The 16,775-nt window shown below is 41.0% G+C and overlaps 3 protein-coding genes across 12 annotated transcripts; 2 read left to right on the top strand and 1 right to left on the bottom strand.

Moving 5' to 3' along the window:
• Positions 1 to 347: 347 nt before the first annotated feature.
• On the bottom strand, positions 348 to 2,436 carry LOC100678712 (putative ankyrin repeat protein RF_0381). 3 transcript variants are annotated; one of them, XM_008209870.3, is made up of 2 exons: positions 2,294 to 2,435; positions 348 to 2,175 (listed from the first exon to the last, which is right to left on the bottom strand). In XM_008209870.3, the coding sequence occupies exon 2, from the start codon at positions 2,169 to 2,171 to the stop codon at positions 393 to 395; it is 1,779 nt and encodes a 592-aa protein (XP_008208092.1). In that variant the 5' UTR covers positions 2,172 to 2,175; positions 2,294 to 2,435; the 3' UTR covers positions 348 to 392. The 3 variants fall into 3 exon arrangements, with proteins under 3 accessions (XP_008208092.1, XP_003426807.1, XP_031778646.1); XM_003426759.4 differs by having other exon boundaries at positions 2,298 to 2,435; XM_031922786.1 differs by having other exon boundaries at positions 977 to 1,095; positions 1,206 to 2,436.
• A 979-nt stretch (positions 2,437 to 3,415) lies between these two features.
• On the top strand, positions 3,416 to 10,547 carry LOC100119703 (ubiquitin carboxyl-terminal hydrolase 20). 8 transcript variants are annotated; one of them, XM_032596638.1, is made up of 7 exons: positions 3,416 to 4,206; positions 4,451 to 4,710; positions 5,699 to 6,133; positions 6,243 to 6,631; positions 6,733 to 8,104; positions 8,179 to 8,447; positions 8,526 to 10,542. In XM_032596638.1, the coding sequence occupies exons 3-7, from the start codon at positions 5,712 to 5,714 to the stop codon at positions 8,846 to 8,848; spliced, it is 2,775 nt and encodes a 924-aa protein (XP_032452529.1). In that variant the 5' UTR covers positions 3,416 to 4,206; positions 4,451 to 4,710; positions 5,699 to 5,711; the 3' UTR covers positions 8,849 to 10,542. The 8 variants fall into 8 exon arrangements, with proteins under 8 accessions (XP_032452529.1, XP_031778537.1, XP_031778534.1 ...); XM_031922677.2 differs by lacking the exon at positions 3,416 to 4,206 and adding an exon at positions 4,227 to 4,331; XM_031922678.2 differs by lacking the exon at positions 3,416 to 4,206 and adding an exon at positions 5,283 to 5,411 and having other exon boundaries at positions 4,235 to 4,710.
• A 301-nt stretch (positions 10,548 to 10,848) lies between these two features.
• Positions 10,849 to 15,813, top strand: LOC100119728 (vesicular inhibitory amino acid transporter). Its single transcript, XM_001603404.6, has 6 exons — positions 10,849 to 11,193; positions 12,000 to 12,309; positions 12,388 to 12,514; positions 13,664 to 14,002; positions 14,086 to 14,454; positions 14,543 to 15,813. Exons 2-6 carry the CDS (start codon positions 12,017 to 12,019, stop codon positions 15,017 to 15,019), a joined length of 1,605 nt encoding a protein of 534 aa, XP_001603454.1. The 5' UTR covers positions 10,849 to 11,193; positions 12,000 to 12,016; the 3' UTR covers positions 15,020 to 15,813.
• Positions 15,814 to 16,775: the final 962 nt, after the last annotated feature.

Genomic DNA, 16,775 nt, shown 5'->3' with positions numbered 1-16,775 from the left:
GTGATATAAAATTCAAACTTATTTGTATAGGTAGAATATTGATCAGCATAGTTTTTAGTCTAAATTTTATTTTTTCATGAAATGAATAACATATTTTAGTTTATTTAACGATTTTGCATGTGGATTCAAGTACCCTGGCAGAGGTTTTTCCTGTAGAACCAAATTTGGGTTTTCCCTCTGTCCTAGGAAAATGCGAGGTATTGTTTCAATGTAAAAAAAATCTTAAAATTTTGAAATTTCGTTAAATATTTATATCTATTTATTAAAATCAACAGCACAGCAAAATAGTATAAAAAACAATTTTTTCAATCATTTTGCAATACATCTTAATTAAATATATATATATATACACAACCAATAGAAAAATCTTTTTTTCACATTTTAATTTGCAATTATTCATCACTAGCGTTATGAATAAGAAACTTGAGATCCGCATCCGAGAAATATTTATAAGTTATAATTTCATAAAACAAATCACTCGGATTACCGAATTGAAGCGTTGTACTCAATATAGTACACGCGGTTTCGATCATCTGTTCTTTAATCACAGCCGCCTCGATTTTTTCCCTTAACCGCGATTTATAAATCGGATAAGCGAAAGCATAATCGCTCTTTCGGAACTCTTCAACCACTGTCTTATTTCTCACGTACCGAGCCAGCACCTTCACCGGCTCTGTTAATATAGCGAAGTAGGTACACAGCGTATTATTAATCTTATGATTTTTCATGGCTTCAAGCTCGGCTCGGCACTTGCCGTAGTGATCCTTGTTCAACGGATTTTTCTTTAGCACCGCCAGATTGTTGGCGTCGAACACTGGCTTGTTAGTCTTCGCTTCTATTGCAGCTACGTGCTCGAATATCGAGCGAATCGCATCAACGTCTCTTCCTTCGATCGCCATCTGGAAGATGGTCTTCTCATCTGCCCCCCTATGACGAATCTTCATGTTGATGTCGCTACCGCACTCGAGAAGCAGGCTTATCGTCTGTCTATATTCATCCATGGATTTTGATTCGATTTGTGAAAGTGAATAGGTATATAAGCATAAAAATAATGGTGTAGCGCCACTGCTGTCAGTCGCGTTAACGTCTGCACCCCTGTCGATAAAATAGCGAATGTAAACCGGCTTGAGGAATCGGCTTGCTAAATGCAGCGCTGATTGTTTTTGATATTTCACTATCGTATGTATGTTTTCAATGTCCCATACCGCGTTGATAACGTCAGCTTTATCCTCATTATGGTTCGCGTAATGGCAAGCGTTCATTCCGTCACGATCTTCCATTTCCAAGTTCGACTTGTGCATAATGAAATCTATCACCAAATTTATGCCGCCGTTCATAATAATAAAATGGAAAGGTGTCTGGCCTCTTGCGTTCCGAATGTCCAAATCAACGGGATGATGCTCCAGTAGCTCCTTAATGATGTCCGCGTGACTGTAGTATCTGTTAAACAGCGCGGCCCAGTGCAACGGAGTGTTGCCTTTGACAGTCTTGAGGTCGAGGTACGCCCATGATCTGCCACAGGCGTGAAGTCCGTGAGTCAACAGCAAATCAACCATTTCCTTGTTGCGACACAAGATTGCGTCGTGTAACGCTGTGACGCCGAGACAGTTTTGGCTCTCGATGTCAGCACCAGCGTCGATCAGAGTTTTCAGAAGCTCGACATCACCTGTGTAGACGGCGCACTGGATCGGCGAGCAGCCGTTGATGTCTCTGTGATTGACCTCGGCTCCGGCACTCAGCAGCATCTTCACGAGGCTGAGTCTGTCACTATCGTAATTCGGGCTCTTTCGCAGCTTCTGAATCACTTCGTTGTCCCTGGCTTCGAAGGCGAAGTTCAAAGACTCGACCCAGTAGTAGGTTTCTACTGTCTCAGGAACAGAAAGTTTGGGTACGAACTTGACGGTATCGAGATCACTCGTGTTGGTTACAGCGTATAGCAATGCGGTTCGGCAGCAGTTATTTTTAACGTTTACTTCGGCACCATACTTGATCAATTGTTCCGCTATTTGAAAGTTCTGATATCTGATGGCGGAGATTAAGACTGTATCGCCGTTTTGGTCAGTTTCGTCGATGCTGCCGCCTATGACAGCAGCGAGACATCGATCTATAGCACAATCGCCGCTTTTTGAAATGTAGTCTAGAAGTTTCAAGTTGCGATTTCCCGTAGTCATGTTACTAAAATAATAAAGATTAGTATAACAAAAGGTCTATCGATTCTAACGTTACGAGTTTAGGTAGGCTGCCACAAGATCGATGAACGAGCAATTGAAAATGTTCGATTACAAGCACATACATACTCTATTGGTGGTACAGAAGAATATAAGGCAGTTAGTAAAACACTAAAGCGCAGTGCCAGGGTAAACACGGATAAATGCGCGAGATGTCATCTCTGTTAGGCTGCTCGAGAGGCACTTCCGTACCTACTCTATACTTATGTGGGCACAGAGTAAGAAAGGGCATGGATCGGCTAACGGCTTGGCTACCCCCACCACCAGGGAGTAAGAGAGAATTATATTATATTCATTTAGTATTATACTGATTCAATTTGTAAACTCTTGCATAATACATAAAATTTTACTTTAAAATACAGTAATGTATTTTATTTATCACAAAACATTCAAACATTCGTTTTTGATTTTGAATCATTCGAAAGCTGAGACGTCGCAATGAGAGACTGTTTGAAGCGCCACCATGCGGCGAAAATGTTTTCATTATATTTATGTTCCCCAGCTGAATATATCATCAACGAATATAGACTTCATATAGAAGAACGGTTCGTATAGCGGCGAGGGGACGGAAAGCGATAGTTCGGTACGCTCCGCGAGATGGCGGCAGCCATCAATTTCTATCGTGCTGTCTCTCTCACTCTCACGGCGCCATTCAAATTTTAAGCTTGCAGTCGTCAAGTCAGCCGAATGTCAATCTCCTTGCTACATGAATGTTATAAAATTAAATAATAGCAGCGTAGATGTAAATAATAAATAAATATTATATGTGACGCACTATGAAAATTGTAATAGTGTATAATAGTTTAATTATTACGTGATACTTAAAATTTAATTTTCGCTACAGTGTGCGTAAAAACAATAAATCGGGATACTTGCTCTTAGTTAATATTAGTTTGTTTATAATTAAAAACAGCCATCAAAATAAAAACAATCAAACTAATATTATTCGATGGAAACCAATCGGGAAGGTGGCTAAGTTTTCTTCCATCAGGAAAAGGATAGGATAAAAGGAAAGCATAGGTGTAGGAATGGCGATGATGATACACATAAATTATTTACATTTCATGCAACTATCGATCAACACTCATGCAACTGCTGTTAATGAAGGTATTTACAAATATTTAATTAATTAAAGAAAAGAAAAGAATATGAAAAATAATCATCAAATTATTTGTTTATTTCTGCAATTTTCCTTTAATTTATCTACATCTGAAACTTTTACTAATGTATAAAGATTTTCATGAATTTCGGACGTTATTATAACCTCTGATTACTGAATTTTCACATTTATTTACTCTAATAACACTCGTGATAAACAGATTTACCGTATCTCATCACTGGGAAATCTGTGAAAGGTCAAATCAGGATTTTTTGCCTTCGATGTTCCACAATCGGTGTAGACACAAAGTGCACGTGGAGGCGACATGCTGACCACGAAATCTTCTTCGCTAAACACGATAAACCTATCCAAAAAAATCTCACGAAACTAGAACGATGTACTTCCCTATTCACTACTATTATTTATCGCTATTTGTTGCAAAAAAAATCTGTAAACTGTCGACTACAATGACCAACAAACACAGAGACTGCGGTAAAGCTCTCTTCGCGCTGTTTACACAGCAGGATCGAGCGGGAAACTGACAGGAGCTGCGTTTTCGCGGTTTTTTCCTAGTCAGAAAAATATGGTTGTCGCAACCAATACTTTTGTAAAACCTCCTTACACACTCATTATTCATTTTCTTGTCATTTATTTACTTTCATTATTGTTAAAAAGTATATTTTACATAATATACTGCATGAATGATGAATCGTCTGCTTGTGCGTGCTCATATGCGCGCCAAGCTGTAGGAAACTCATAGGTGGCGCCGCCGAGCGGTTGGGTAACAGAACTAACGGCCTGTTACCCAAGCTTTCGTCCCCCCATTTTAACCCAGAACCGTTCTTCTATAGGAAGTCTATATTCGTTGATATCATATAGGTAAGAACGACATATAGGTATATAGTACAATACTACAATCGCGTTTCGGGTGATCAGCGTATTTTGCTGCTGCTACAGTATATATATATATAGGAGTTTTTTCCCGCATTTGACATACCTGCAATGTAATTGTCGACTCGTGTGTATGTGTCTGCGCTTATATATATATATATATATTCGTGCGTACTATGTGCAACGTTTTATACGACTGGCTATTATTCGCAGAATATAATGGCACTTGCAGGTTAGAATCCAGCTGAAAGAAAATCATCGTTTCAAGGATACAACACGTCAAGATAGAACGATATGCAGTCCTAAATTGAAAATACGCAACGGCCCGGAGAGATCTTCCAAACTCAAATGTGTGACGAGCAACGAGACACGGCTGAAAGAGACAGAGAAAGCGTAAAAACGTCGTCGTGTCAGGCGCGAGGTACACGTACACATAGTCGCAAACAATAGGACTTTTCCAGTTGAAGACGATCGAGAACTACGTGGAAACAGGTAAACCATCAGCCAGCCTGCTTGGAAGATTTGTCCTTCGTTTGCCCGTATGTACTTAATTGGAGGAAGTTTATTGTGTCAGGTCAAATACACTGATCAATATTAAAGTGCTGGATCACTGGAGAGACTTTATTTTGTTGTGCTCTCTCATGCATATACACACAATATCATGCTCTTGAAGTTCAAAACTTTCCATTGCTTGGATAAGCCGATTGACAATTGCAGTCGTACAAACTTTATCAATAGTTCATTAGCATCGTATGCCAAAAATGAAAGTGTGATACCTTAGAGCAGAGCTCTTGTCACAACTCAACGTATTTAGGTTGAGTATGTGTCATTGCATTGTTAATTATACTAACATTGAACTTATGTTTTATCCTTGTTATGTTCATTTATTTACTTTACAATGCAACAATGCATCAAGCCATAGTAGCTCCAAAAAAAAATTTTGATTTTTATCAACTCATATCACACATTTCTTTTAAAATTTAATGCATGATTAATTTACATAAAGCACAAAGCAAATTTAATATACTTTTGACTGAAAAGCTATTGTTATTGACATTTTACAGATTAAGGAACTTTATTCCAATAAAAAGACAACACTCACTCACAGCTTGCTTTTTTATAAATAAAGAATTAAAAACATCTTTATTGTTTGTATAAAGTAGCAAAAGTATAAATTAGTTGAAAACTTACAGGTAAAGGCATTTTTTATCTAAACAAAGTTTCCTAAGTCACTTAAACAGCACCTGTCCTATTTTCAAATAGCTTATGTAACATATACGGTGAAGACATTATGATTATTTATAAAATCTTTAATAAACTTATAAATTTTAACAATAGCATTTGCAAATATTATGATTTGAAAAAAAAAACTTTTGTGCAACATTTTTGTTGAATTAAAATTTGTTTTTCATTATAGTTTTTTATCAATTAAAGGACTTGTACTTGATACCTATAATCATAACTTTTTTATTTGTTTCAGAAAATCAGCACAAATGCCTCTCGTTGCAACAAACTGCCCCCATGCCGAGAGTCATGGCGATTTGTCAATTGTTGAAGACATAATCGCTGGAAAGGAGACTTTTGACAAATGTGTCGAGTGTGATAATGAAGGTCCTAATCTTTGGCTGTGCCTGTATCCAGAATGCCGCTATGTTGGTTGTGCGGAGCAACATCTGGATCACAGCACTATCCATAACAGGAAGTTCCTAACACACTCTGCCCACATGAATCTTTCTTCAAACAGGATTTGGTGTTACTCCTGTCAGAAAGAGATCCATACCAGGCACATACCATCACCTTCACTCTCACCAAACCAGCTTGATCTCATGGTTTTTGGAAACAAATTCTCTGGAGATGCCTCTGTTAGTATAAATTGCAAGCCTGAGAAGTTTGATTTTCACCAATATTTTCAAAGGTAGAATTACTTTTATTAATCCTCACAATCTTCTTACTCTTTATTATAATTATTGACTGTAATTATTGTTGGAGAATACAGAAATCAAAGTATAATTTTGTACTTTCAGATTTGTAGATGATAGTAATGCAGCTAATAGGATAAATACAGACAGAGGAGACTCTTTTCTTGATAAATCAGAAGATTCTCCTGACAGCACAGATTCAGATGAAAGCAGAGATTTTTCAGGAAAACCTAGAGGATTAGTTGGTTTGCAGAATATTGGTAACACATGCTACATGAATTCAGCATTGCAGGCATTATCAAATGTTCCACCATTGACACAATTTTTCCTGGATTGTGCTCACATGGTGTCTTATGTTGCTAGAGATCGCAAACCTGGTTTGAGCTTAAGTTACTTGAACCTCATTAGAGAAATGTGGAATAAAAGAACCAGGGGGTACACGGTTCCGCATGCTATATTGACGGGTATACGAACAGTTCATCCAATGTTTAGAGGTAATTATTTATTTTTAATCAACTCCAAAAAAAGGCACTTTAAATTCGACATTTTCTTTATTTGTCGTTATAACAATTTTTTTATGATAAAAATATTTCAGGTTACCATCAGCACGACACGCAAGAGTTCCTACGCTGTTTCATGGATCAACTTCATGAAGAACTTAAAGAGCACATTGAGGAAGATCGAGATGGTTTGCAGCGATTGAAAAGTCTCGGCGAGCCTTCATCAGATGAAGAGGAGACTGAAGTTGATGGAACTGGTTCAAGTCAATCAGATGCTGAGTATGAGACCTGTGACTCTGGAGTGAGTGAACAGAGTTCGCTCAGCGACGAAGGCGAACGAGGCATGAAACGAAGATATTCCAAAGTGAGTCAGGCCGACAAGCTCAGAAACAAGTTCACAAGTCGTAGTGTAAAGAAAGGCACCGCCGACGTCACTTACACTCAACAACAAAGGTCTTCCCAAAGCTCACCAGTAAAACACCATTCAAAAAAACAAATGAAAACACGAAGCATTATTAGCGACATATTTGATGGTAAACTTTTGAGCAGCGTGCAGTGTCTCACCTGCGATAGGATATCCACACGAATCGAGACATTCCAGGATTTGTCGTTGCCGATTCCGAGCCGTGATCACATTAACATGATACACCAAGGATCCCTAACTCCGCAAAAAGCAAGTCCTTGTTCCGACGTTGTTTACGTGACTAATCAATCAGGCTGGATTTCCTGGTTTTTGCAATTAATGCGCTCCTGGCTATGGGGCCCAACTGTTAGTCTCCACGATTGTCTCTCTGCGTTCTTCAGTGCGGATGAATTGAAGGGTGACAACATGTACAGCTGCGAAAAGTGCAACAAGCTGCGTAATGGCATCAAGTTCTCAAAAGTTCTCGAATTGCCTGAAGTTCTCTGCGTCCATCTCAAAAGATTCCGGCACGAGCTCATGTTCAGTTCCAAGATCGCAAGTTACGTGTCCTTTCCGTTGGAGGATTTAGAAATGCGTCCTCACCTTCACAAAGATTGTGTCTCCAAGGAGACAAGTTATGACCTCATCTCAGTGATTTGCCATCACGGAACTGCCGGCGGAGGTCACTACGTCTGCTACGCTCTGAACCCGATTACAAATCAGTGGTTCGAATTCGATGATCAGTGTGTGACGCCAGTGTCTCGCGAAACTGTGCAAAACTGCGGCGCATACGTGCTGTTTTACCGAAAGCGCTCGCAGGAGATTATGCAGCTGCGCGAGAAGACCGTTGAGCTCATGGAGATGTCATCAAAAGAGTCTTCGGATTTGAATTTCTTCGTGTCAAGGCAGTGGATTAATCGGTTCAATACTTTTGCTGAACCTGGACCAATTGACAACTCCGATTTCCTTTGCCCCCATGGAGGTGTAAATCCTGTGAGAGCCAAGTTTGTAGATAAAATTTGTACGCCTATCCCGCAGCACGTTTGGGAGTTTTTGTACAAAACGTAAGTTTGTAATTTTATGTGTCAAAATTGTAATATTCTTATTACAAATTATTAACATTACTTTTCATCAATAGATTTGGTGGTGGACCAGTTTGTACGCATTTATGTGAATGTCCCATATGTGAAGAGAAACACGAAGCAATGGAAAAACGACGACTTTACGAATTGGAAATTTTCAATCAGCTAAATCGCCCTGATAATCCAACGGCACTTTATGCTTTAGCGATGTCTTGGTTCAGGCAATGGCAGAGTTTCGTAAAAAGCAAAGAGACTCAGCCTCCTGGGCCGATAGACAATAGTTCCATTTCTGTAAATAAGGGCGGTCAAACAGTTTTGAAAGTTGGTAAGTACCTTGGATTTTTACATTCTATATACGTTCACAAGTGTTCGCAAACAATAGCAAATCTTTTTTTTACCACAGGTTCTGATTATGGTCCAATACCAGAGGAGCTTTGGCAGTTCTTTGTAAATACGTACGGTGGAGGACCAGCGGTGATGCTTCATTCGTGTCAACGGCCAGTGCCTGCACATTCTAGTATTCCTACACATTCCGCTGCAAGTCCGTCACAAGTTCACATTGATAAGAACTCAAAATTTCCCCACGTAGAGGCTAAACTGAAGCAAGTGACCGCTGCCAAAAGCACCGAATCGATATCGATGCAGGACACTAGCGCTATATTAGCTGATAATAATTCAACGGTGAATACCGATGCTCAACCGGCTCCAAGAGAAACCAGCGGCTAAGATATTTTTCCAAGCTAAGATTTCAGTTTTATCAATACTGAAATTTATTTGGTAGTGCAATCCATACTAATGAATTTGAAACGGATTCATTGTCTACTACGTTTTTAGTCTAAAAAGTCATTTTTGAAAAGAATCGCTTTAGTTTGATAATTCTTTGCAAGAATATAAACCACAAATTGCAAATTATGTCACGTGACTAAACTTGTTTATCTTTATTTAGTTTTACATTTGTTGCACATGGAAACAAATTTTTTTTAAGTTTTCATTACTACAAATTCAATTTTTAGTAGATCATGGATTCAGCTGAAATTCATTGAAATAACGATAGTTTAATTCGATCGCAAATGTACATGTTAATGAAATAGCTTTTCGATATCACTTTCAATTTAAATACTTGATGCGCTGCATTGAGCTTTCTTGAAACTTGTACAATATTGCAATGACGTTTTTTTTTCTTTAATTCGTTAAAATCGAGAGTATTTTATTTAATGTATGCTTAATATATATTATATAGCACGCTTGTACAAACAGTGAAGTGTGAGTGTGAAGGGAATAGTGAACGTCTCTGTCGAATCGAGAGCGTTTTAATTTTTTACTTTCTCGCGCAGAGGAAAGATAAATGTTCTGTTTTGCTGTGTCTCTCGTTACTTTTTCATACAAACGAGAGATGATGCAATGTAACAAAGACCAATGATATCTGTAGGAGTTGAGTCAATGGGGATTCTTCGTTAAGTATCGAAAAATCTATATGATGAATACAAAATTGCATCATAATATTAGTCATCTTATCACGTTTATGAATTGTTCTATGTTTTGTTTCTATTTACATTTACGTTTTGGTGTTTCGACTTTTAATTTTTATCCCTTCTTTTCCGGTCTCACCTACATACGTACAAATTATTTGAGCTATTTCGGGCTTGCACGCTCCTTTAACATTGGCATTTATGTTAGCATTCTTTCTTACCGCATGGCGTGAAAACTAAACGATTCGCGCGGTAAATGATAAGAAGACTGACGATTCCATGAAAAAAAAAAAAAATAATAAATAAATAAATAATAATAATGATGATGATGATTATAATTTATTAAATTCTCGGGATTTTGCTTTTATGTTTGTCAGAAATGACGTATAAATACACATGGAAGAGGATATATTATTATACATAGAGAGAAGGAAAAATGCCAAATCTATGCGAAATATACTTTGTATTTTAAATTTGTTCATTGTGCTATATATGTAAAATAGTGAATATAAGGCGTTTATCGGTGCGCGGTAAAGGAAAAAAAGAGGGAGATGAAAAGAAAATTTATGTTGTTGAGATGACACGTTACTGCTATCATTACCATATTGTTAGTCCGTTAATTTATTTGATTTTACAATTTAAATGTCGCTCGTCGACGGGCCCGAATGATTCTACCTAGGATGTTCTTCGTCAACTCTAACAATGCGCTTCGCCGTGTTCAGTCGGAAATGTGAAGCTAGCCAAATTTAGCGTAATTACCAGATTTCGAAAACGAGAGAAAAAGAGGCACACACAAAAGTTGAATAAACAGGACGGCCGAGTGAAGGCATATTGTGGGGTTGCATTATACAAAAAGAAATCGAAGTTTATTCTTACTATTAATGAATTATAATTGTGAATTGTAACATAAGTTAGAAGACAAATAAAGAAGTTTTTTATTTATTAAAAAAACGGAAGAAAGAAAGATGACTCTGTCAATCGCGCCCCGAAACTACCAATAAATATGTCCAAGCACGTTTCCTGCTGCGAGCCACCTTGCAAAGAGGGGGTGGAAATTCTGCAGCTGCCTGTCTCTGTCTCTTATCTCCCCCCTCTCCCCCCCCTCTCTCCCCCCTCTCTCTCTCTCTCTCTCTTGCTCTACAACTAGTCGAAGATCTGGCAGAGTGTGCGCAAGACCGTGAGCGAGTCGCGCATCGATCGATCGTCAGCGAGAGGGCGAGAGAGAAAGAGAGATGAGGGGGATGATGATGCTGCTACACTGTCGCCACCACCAGCGAGGGTCCATTGCGAGCCGCGGCAGTCCAAGAGCAAGCTCCACCACCCGCGAATGCCGCCGCGATTGAAGTGACGTCCTCCGCCTCCTCTTCGGTAGCTAATCCTCATCACCTCGGCCATAGGAAGAAGAAAAGAAGAAAGTTGAGAGAAAATTTCATTGAAAATGCAACGCAACGAGAAATAAGAGCCTGCTGCAGCGAGAAAGAAGCTTTTCGCATGAGGGAAGCTCGCGCAAGTGCCTACTACTCCTCGCACGGATCACCCCCTTGTACGCTACGTCGAAGCCGAGCCTCGGCGTGATCGATTTATTGCGAACCACGAAATCCCGTGAGTGTGCACAGCCTCCTTTTTTCCCTTCAGTCTATGAGGTCGACGCTTATATGTATATAATGTAAATCGTACGTTGTTAGTCGCGTTGAGTGTACGCTTCGAGCCGGACTCTTACTACTTATACGATTACACTGTTCCGGAATCGATCGAATAGATGCGAACAAGTGTACGCGAGAAAGCATGGCGGCTTCTAAGGCACTTTTTTTCTATTTTCGTTTTAATTAAAAAGTCAAGGCCTTTGAAGACTCGTATGCGATGTATATAGAGCTACTCCATTGTAAGCTCGCGCGAATGCCTTATTCTACTTCGGGGGGGCAGTTTCGGCTACGTGACAAGTTACGCGAGAGGGGATGTCGTTGCAGAGAGAGAGAGAGAGAGAGCTGAGAAAAAGCTGCTCCACTATTTTCCGTTCGTAATATCGACATTCAGCGCGCATCGAATACTCCGCGAGCAGATAAGCGATATGTATTTCCAACGATATACTGTGTAGAGCTTGGCAGATATGCAGCATTGTGAAAATTATGCGCAAACTAATTTAGCGTGTCATTATCTACGCAACTGCAAGAAATTCATTTGATTGTAGCGGCACAAAGGGCCGCGCGCGCAACTACATTATACTCGCAGCGTTGCGCGGCAAGATTTCTGCGTCCGAGTTATAAGTTTGGAAAAAAAATCAATCCGTGTCGCGTAAAAATACACCGAACAATGCCGCGTACTGGCGCTGAAAAGTTATAATTAGCGATTAATACAGCGCTCTCTAGTATGGTGTAAAAAAACTAATATGCGATTCATGTTTCACACAGGTCTCTGAGCACGAGCGATGGCGTACTTCCGAGGGTTCTTCATACCCTCGCTGAGCGCGACGATGAACGTCGCCTGGGAGACGATAAAGGCCAAGTGGCCTGAGAACAGCCCGTGTATGGAGCTGATCCGAGGTCCAGGTCCAGGCGCGAGACCACCGCCTGGAGCCGGTTACGACCAGCAGGGCGAGTATCGCGAAGGTGCCGACGGCGCCGAGATGGCCGAGCTCAATGTCGACGCCGGCGGATCGTACAACGGCGATCAGAGGCACGTTACCATGGCCGAGGACTCGTTCAGCTACCAGAGGAGCGGGTATGTGTTTCTTATTTCGATTGCTCATAAAATGAGACGATGATTGTTTTACACCGGTCGTTTGGTTTTTGTTCTCAGGGACAAAGTAAGAACTGGAAGTGTAAGTAGCGGCTTCAGTGAATTCGACGAAGGTGGTGGTGAGTTTGGCTCGGGAGTTAAGATCAACGAGTGGCAGGCCGCGTGGAACGTCACCAATGCCATCCAGGTATGACTGGCTTTTCTTATTTTACTGTTTGAGGAAATCGTTTTTTACTCTCTCTCTCTCTCTCTCTCTCTCTCTCTCTCTCTCTCTCTCTCTCTCTCTCTCTCTCTCTCTCTCTCTCTCTCGAATCGTTCTCGAGGTGCAAACATCGTACGATTTCAATTGCAAATTTCCTACTCACGGATTTGCTAATTGACTATCTATATACCGGAGCTTCCGGATCTGAGATGATTCCTGAATCGAATATAAAGAATCTATGCAATATGTGCGCTGATGCGATGAAATGGCTTTTGTTTTAATGTTTTGCCAATTGCATAGATTGTTTGTACGAATCACGCACACCCAGTTGGCAAGTACACGGTTTGTTTGCGTTTGTTCTTGTACGAAGTTCACTATTTATTATATACTTATCGGCTTAAAAACAAATGCTCGAGCGAATTGCATTAGTTTTCGCAAAATATTGCCTAATCAAATTTAATTTTATAATATGCATGTTTTGTATTCATTCTTTATGTGATAAAGAAATTAATCGTTTAAACGACAAATTTATACATTGTAGTTAGGAAACTGCGCGTTTTTTTCATTCTTGCAGTGCAGTGTTTCAATATTCATATTATCGTTGTATGAACAGTGTGATATGTGTCTTTTTTTATCTTATACTTGTATAGCTATATCAAAGTAGCTGAGACAATTTATAGCTTATTAAGCCTATTTGCATAAATATACTTTTTTTTTGTTAAAACTACTTTTTTAACAGCGACTTTTCACTAGATTATCTCTGCCGTTTGCCAAGATCGCTGAAGCAGATTTTGATAATTCATCGTTTTTATAATAATAGAGCTTTGACGAGCGCTTTTGCAAGGGCAGTTTCAATAGCAGCCAAGACTATTATACATAGTTAATTCGATATAACAGAACTTATTTAACTGCTTACATAAATATACGCGACGCATTTCGATGTCGCGAAAGGGGCGAGCGCAGTGTAGCCGGTCAGCCGAAACCGATCGATCCCTTGACCGTCGATGACCCACCCCGTCATTGACTGCCAGGGGGTGGATTTACCATTACACCGCTCTCGCTCCTGAAGATCGACACCGTTCGATTTTCTCGATCTCCTCGGCAAGCGTCAAACGTGTGCTCCACGTGTCTCAGGGCATGTTCATCGTGTCGCTGCCGTTCGCGGTGCTGCGGGGAGGCTACTGGGCGATCGCCGCGATGATCGGCGTCGCGCACATCTGCTGCTACACCGGCAAGATCCTGGTCGAGTGCCTGTACGAGCTGGACCCGGCGACGGGCCAGAGGGTTCGCGTGCGCGACTCCTACGTCTCGATCGCCAAGGAGTGCTTCGGACCGAGGGTCGGCGCGAGGGTCGTCAACATCGCCCAGATAATCGAGCTGCTCATGACCTGCATACTCTACGTCGTCGTCTGCGGCGACCTCATGATCGGCACCTTTCCCGAGGGCGCCATCGACACTCGCAGCTGGATGATGGTACGTGCATTATTATAGCTATTATGCGAGATGATAATGTATCGATTTTTTAAATGTGTGTGTTTTTTAATGAACCGTTGCAGCTGATCGGCATATTCCTGATACCGCTGGGCTTCTTGAAATCCCTGCACCACGTGTCGGTGCTGAGCTTCTGGTGCACGATGGCTCACCTGTTCATAAACGCGATCATAATCGGCTACTGCATCCTGGAGATCGGCGACTGGGGCTGGTCGAAGGTCAAGTGGAGTCTCGATATGAAGACATTTCCGATCTCCCTTGGCGTCATCGTCTTCAGCTACACGTCGCAGATCTTCCTGCCTACCCTCGAGGGCAACCTCATAGATCGCAGCAAGTTCGACTGGATGCTCAACTGGAGCCACATCGCCGCCGCGGCTTTCAAGTCGATATTCGGCTGGGTCTGCTTCCTCACCTTCCAGAACGACACGCAGCAGGTACGCTACCATACGTCGATTTTTTTCCCTTCCGTTTATTTGTGCTCGAGCGCTAGAGTGACAGGATTCGATCGACGCCGCTTCGCAGGTGATAACGAACAACCTGCACTCGGCGGGCTTCAAGGGCCTGGTCAATTTCTGCCTGGTGGTAAAAGCGGTGCTCTCGTATCCGCTGCCGTACTACGCGGCTTGCGAGTTGCTGGAACGAGCCCTCTTCCGTGGCAAGCCGAAGACGCTCTTCCCGACGATCTGGACCCTCGATCGCGAGCTCAAGGTCTGGGGCCTGGCCTGGCGCGTCGGCGTCATCCTCTTCACCATCCTCATGGCTATCTTCATACCGCACTTCAGCATCCTCATGGGCTTCATCGGCTCGTTCACCGGCACCATGCTCTCCTTCATCTGGCCCTGCTACTTCCATCTCAAGCTCAAGCGCAACTCCATGGAGACGAGCCAGGTCGCTTACGACTGTTTCGTCATCTTCCTCGGCGTCCTCTTCGGCATCATCGGCGTCTACGACTCCGGCAAGGAGCTCATCAGGGCCTTCGAGATCGGTCTGCCGTTTTAGGCAGATCGGCACCCCCCTCCTCGCGCCCTTCCTTTCTTCCCTCCCGTGCCACCGCTTGCGTTTTTTCTTTCACAATATACGAGCGCGCGATTTCGCTTGGCTGCGTGTATTTCTGCGTATGCTTGATGCTGCTCGCGAGCTCTCGTTCTATGGTGAACCGAGAACTTCCTTGCTATAGAGAAACGAACATACAAGTCAATAACGCTGTAACTATTTGTAAAACGACGCTCGTGAAAATCGACTCGTCGCTTGTCGCCATACGCTCTGAGTCGCTATCGCATACGAGGGTGCAAGAACGACTATATGAGATGACAATAATTGCATGGTGATAGAGGTATATGAATGGTGATGATTATCCAACGTCTTCCACATAAATGGTGATGATTATCCAACGTCTTCCAGTGTCTATTGACACACTCGTACGTTACTATATATATATATATATATATACAAATGAACGTAGATGTAAGTTAATCTTAGAGATAATGTTTTTGAGCAAGTTTATTCGCGTGTGGCAGTATTCGATAGCGATTCAGAAAGGTGAAAAGCAACCATAGCTTGACGAGAATCTGAGCCAATGAAGCAAATTGAAAAAAAATTGAAGCCTGATGTCAATTCGAAGTTACAAAGTCTCTCGTTGTGTAGAAGCGAGACACTTATTCGATTTTTAAACTTTCAGCCAAGCGAAAGTTTGCGCGCTATATTTCGTCGTCTGCAGTGCGAATACGACTAATAATCGAGGGCGAGTCTGTTATCCCTTCGTTTTAGACTATAGAGCTAAATATATACATACACACACACACACACACACACACACACACAGGTAGGTCGCGTGCAGCTTCGATCCGTTTCTTCTCCGCGACGTCGTGCGCGAGAAGGAAAAATAAACTTCAATCGCGAAGACATTTCTCGCGGCTCTCTGTCGATCGATCTACGCCCCGACATACTCTGGCTTAACTTTTTTCTTGAGATGACCTTTTTTCACTATAGCCCAATATGACTGCAGTAGCATTCTACGGGCAATAGTATAAAGGGAAAGCATGCAAAAAGTCAAAGCGAAACAATAGGAAATAACAGGTATACAGTAGAGTGAAGTGAAAATCCAGGTCGAGTGAGCAGAGTCGATCGAAAGAAAGTGAGACCAAGAGAACGGATCGCGTCGAAAGCGTTATGGTGTTCTTGCCGTCTTTTTTTAATTGTAGCCAACTTTTTAAGTCTTAAGAAATCGATGTCTTCCATCTATAGACTATCATTGTTTGAAAGGCTGCTATATTATAATTATATATATATATATATATATATATATATATATATATATTAGACGATACAAGTTTCGAATGTTTAGAATTTTTGCAATCTGTTTCGCGCGGAAATGAAAAAGAGGCTATTTATTATTACTGATGAGGTGTGCGTCATCTGTTATATTATTGTTTTTGTTTTAAATTCAACGGAGCTATATATCATAAAGTTATTTTATTTTTACAATTATTCAGGAGTACCTTTTATTATTTAGAATAAGCAAATTGATTTTAGATTCAAATTTATTTCATAACACAAAAGAATATATCTATAGAAATCTATATAGAAAAAAGTTTTTGATGGCGTGTATCTCACGATCGAGCTATAGAAGTTACTGTTATACACATTATAGTTCTCGAATTTTATAATTGTATCGAAATCCTCTAAAATCACTACAATATATGAGCGTTGATCGCCGACAAGATGTGCACACAAGACGAGCAAAGCAGCTTCAGTT

This window comes from Nasonia vitripennis, chromosome 2 (assembly GCF_009193385.2).
Source record: "Nasonia vitripennis strain AsymCx chromosome 2, Nvit_psr_1.1, whole genome shotgun sequence".
Classification (NCBI taxonomy): domain Eukaryota; kingdom Metazoa; phylum Arthropoda; class Insecta; order Hymenoptera; family Pteromalidae; genus Nasonia; species Nasonia vitripennis.
The sequence above is the reverse complement of the archived record's forward strand: the minus strand, read 5'-3'. Positions and strand labels throughout refer to the sequence as shown.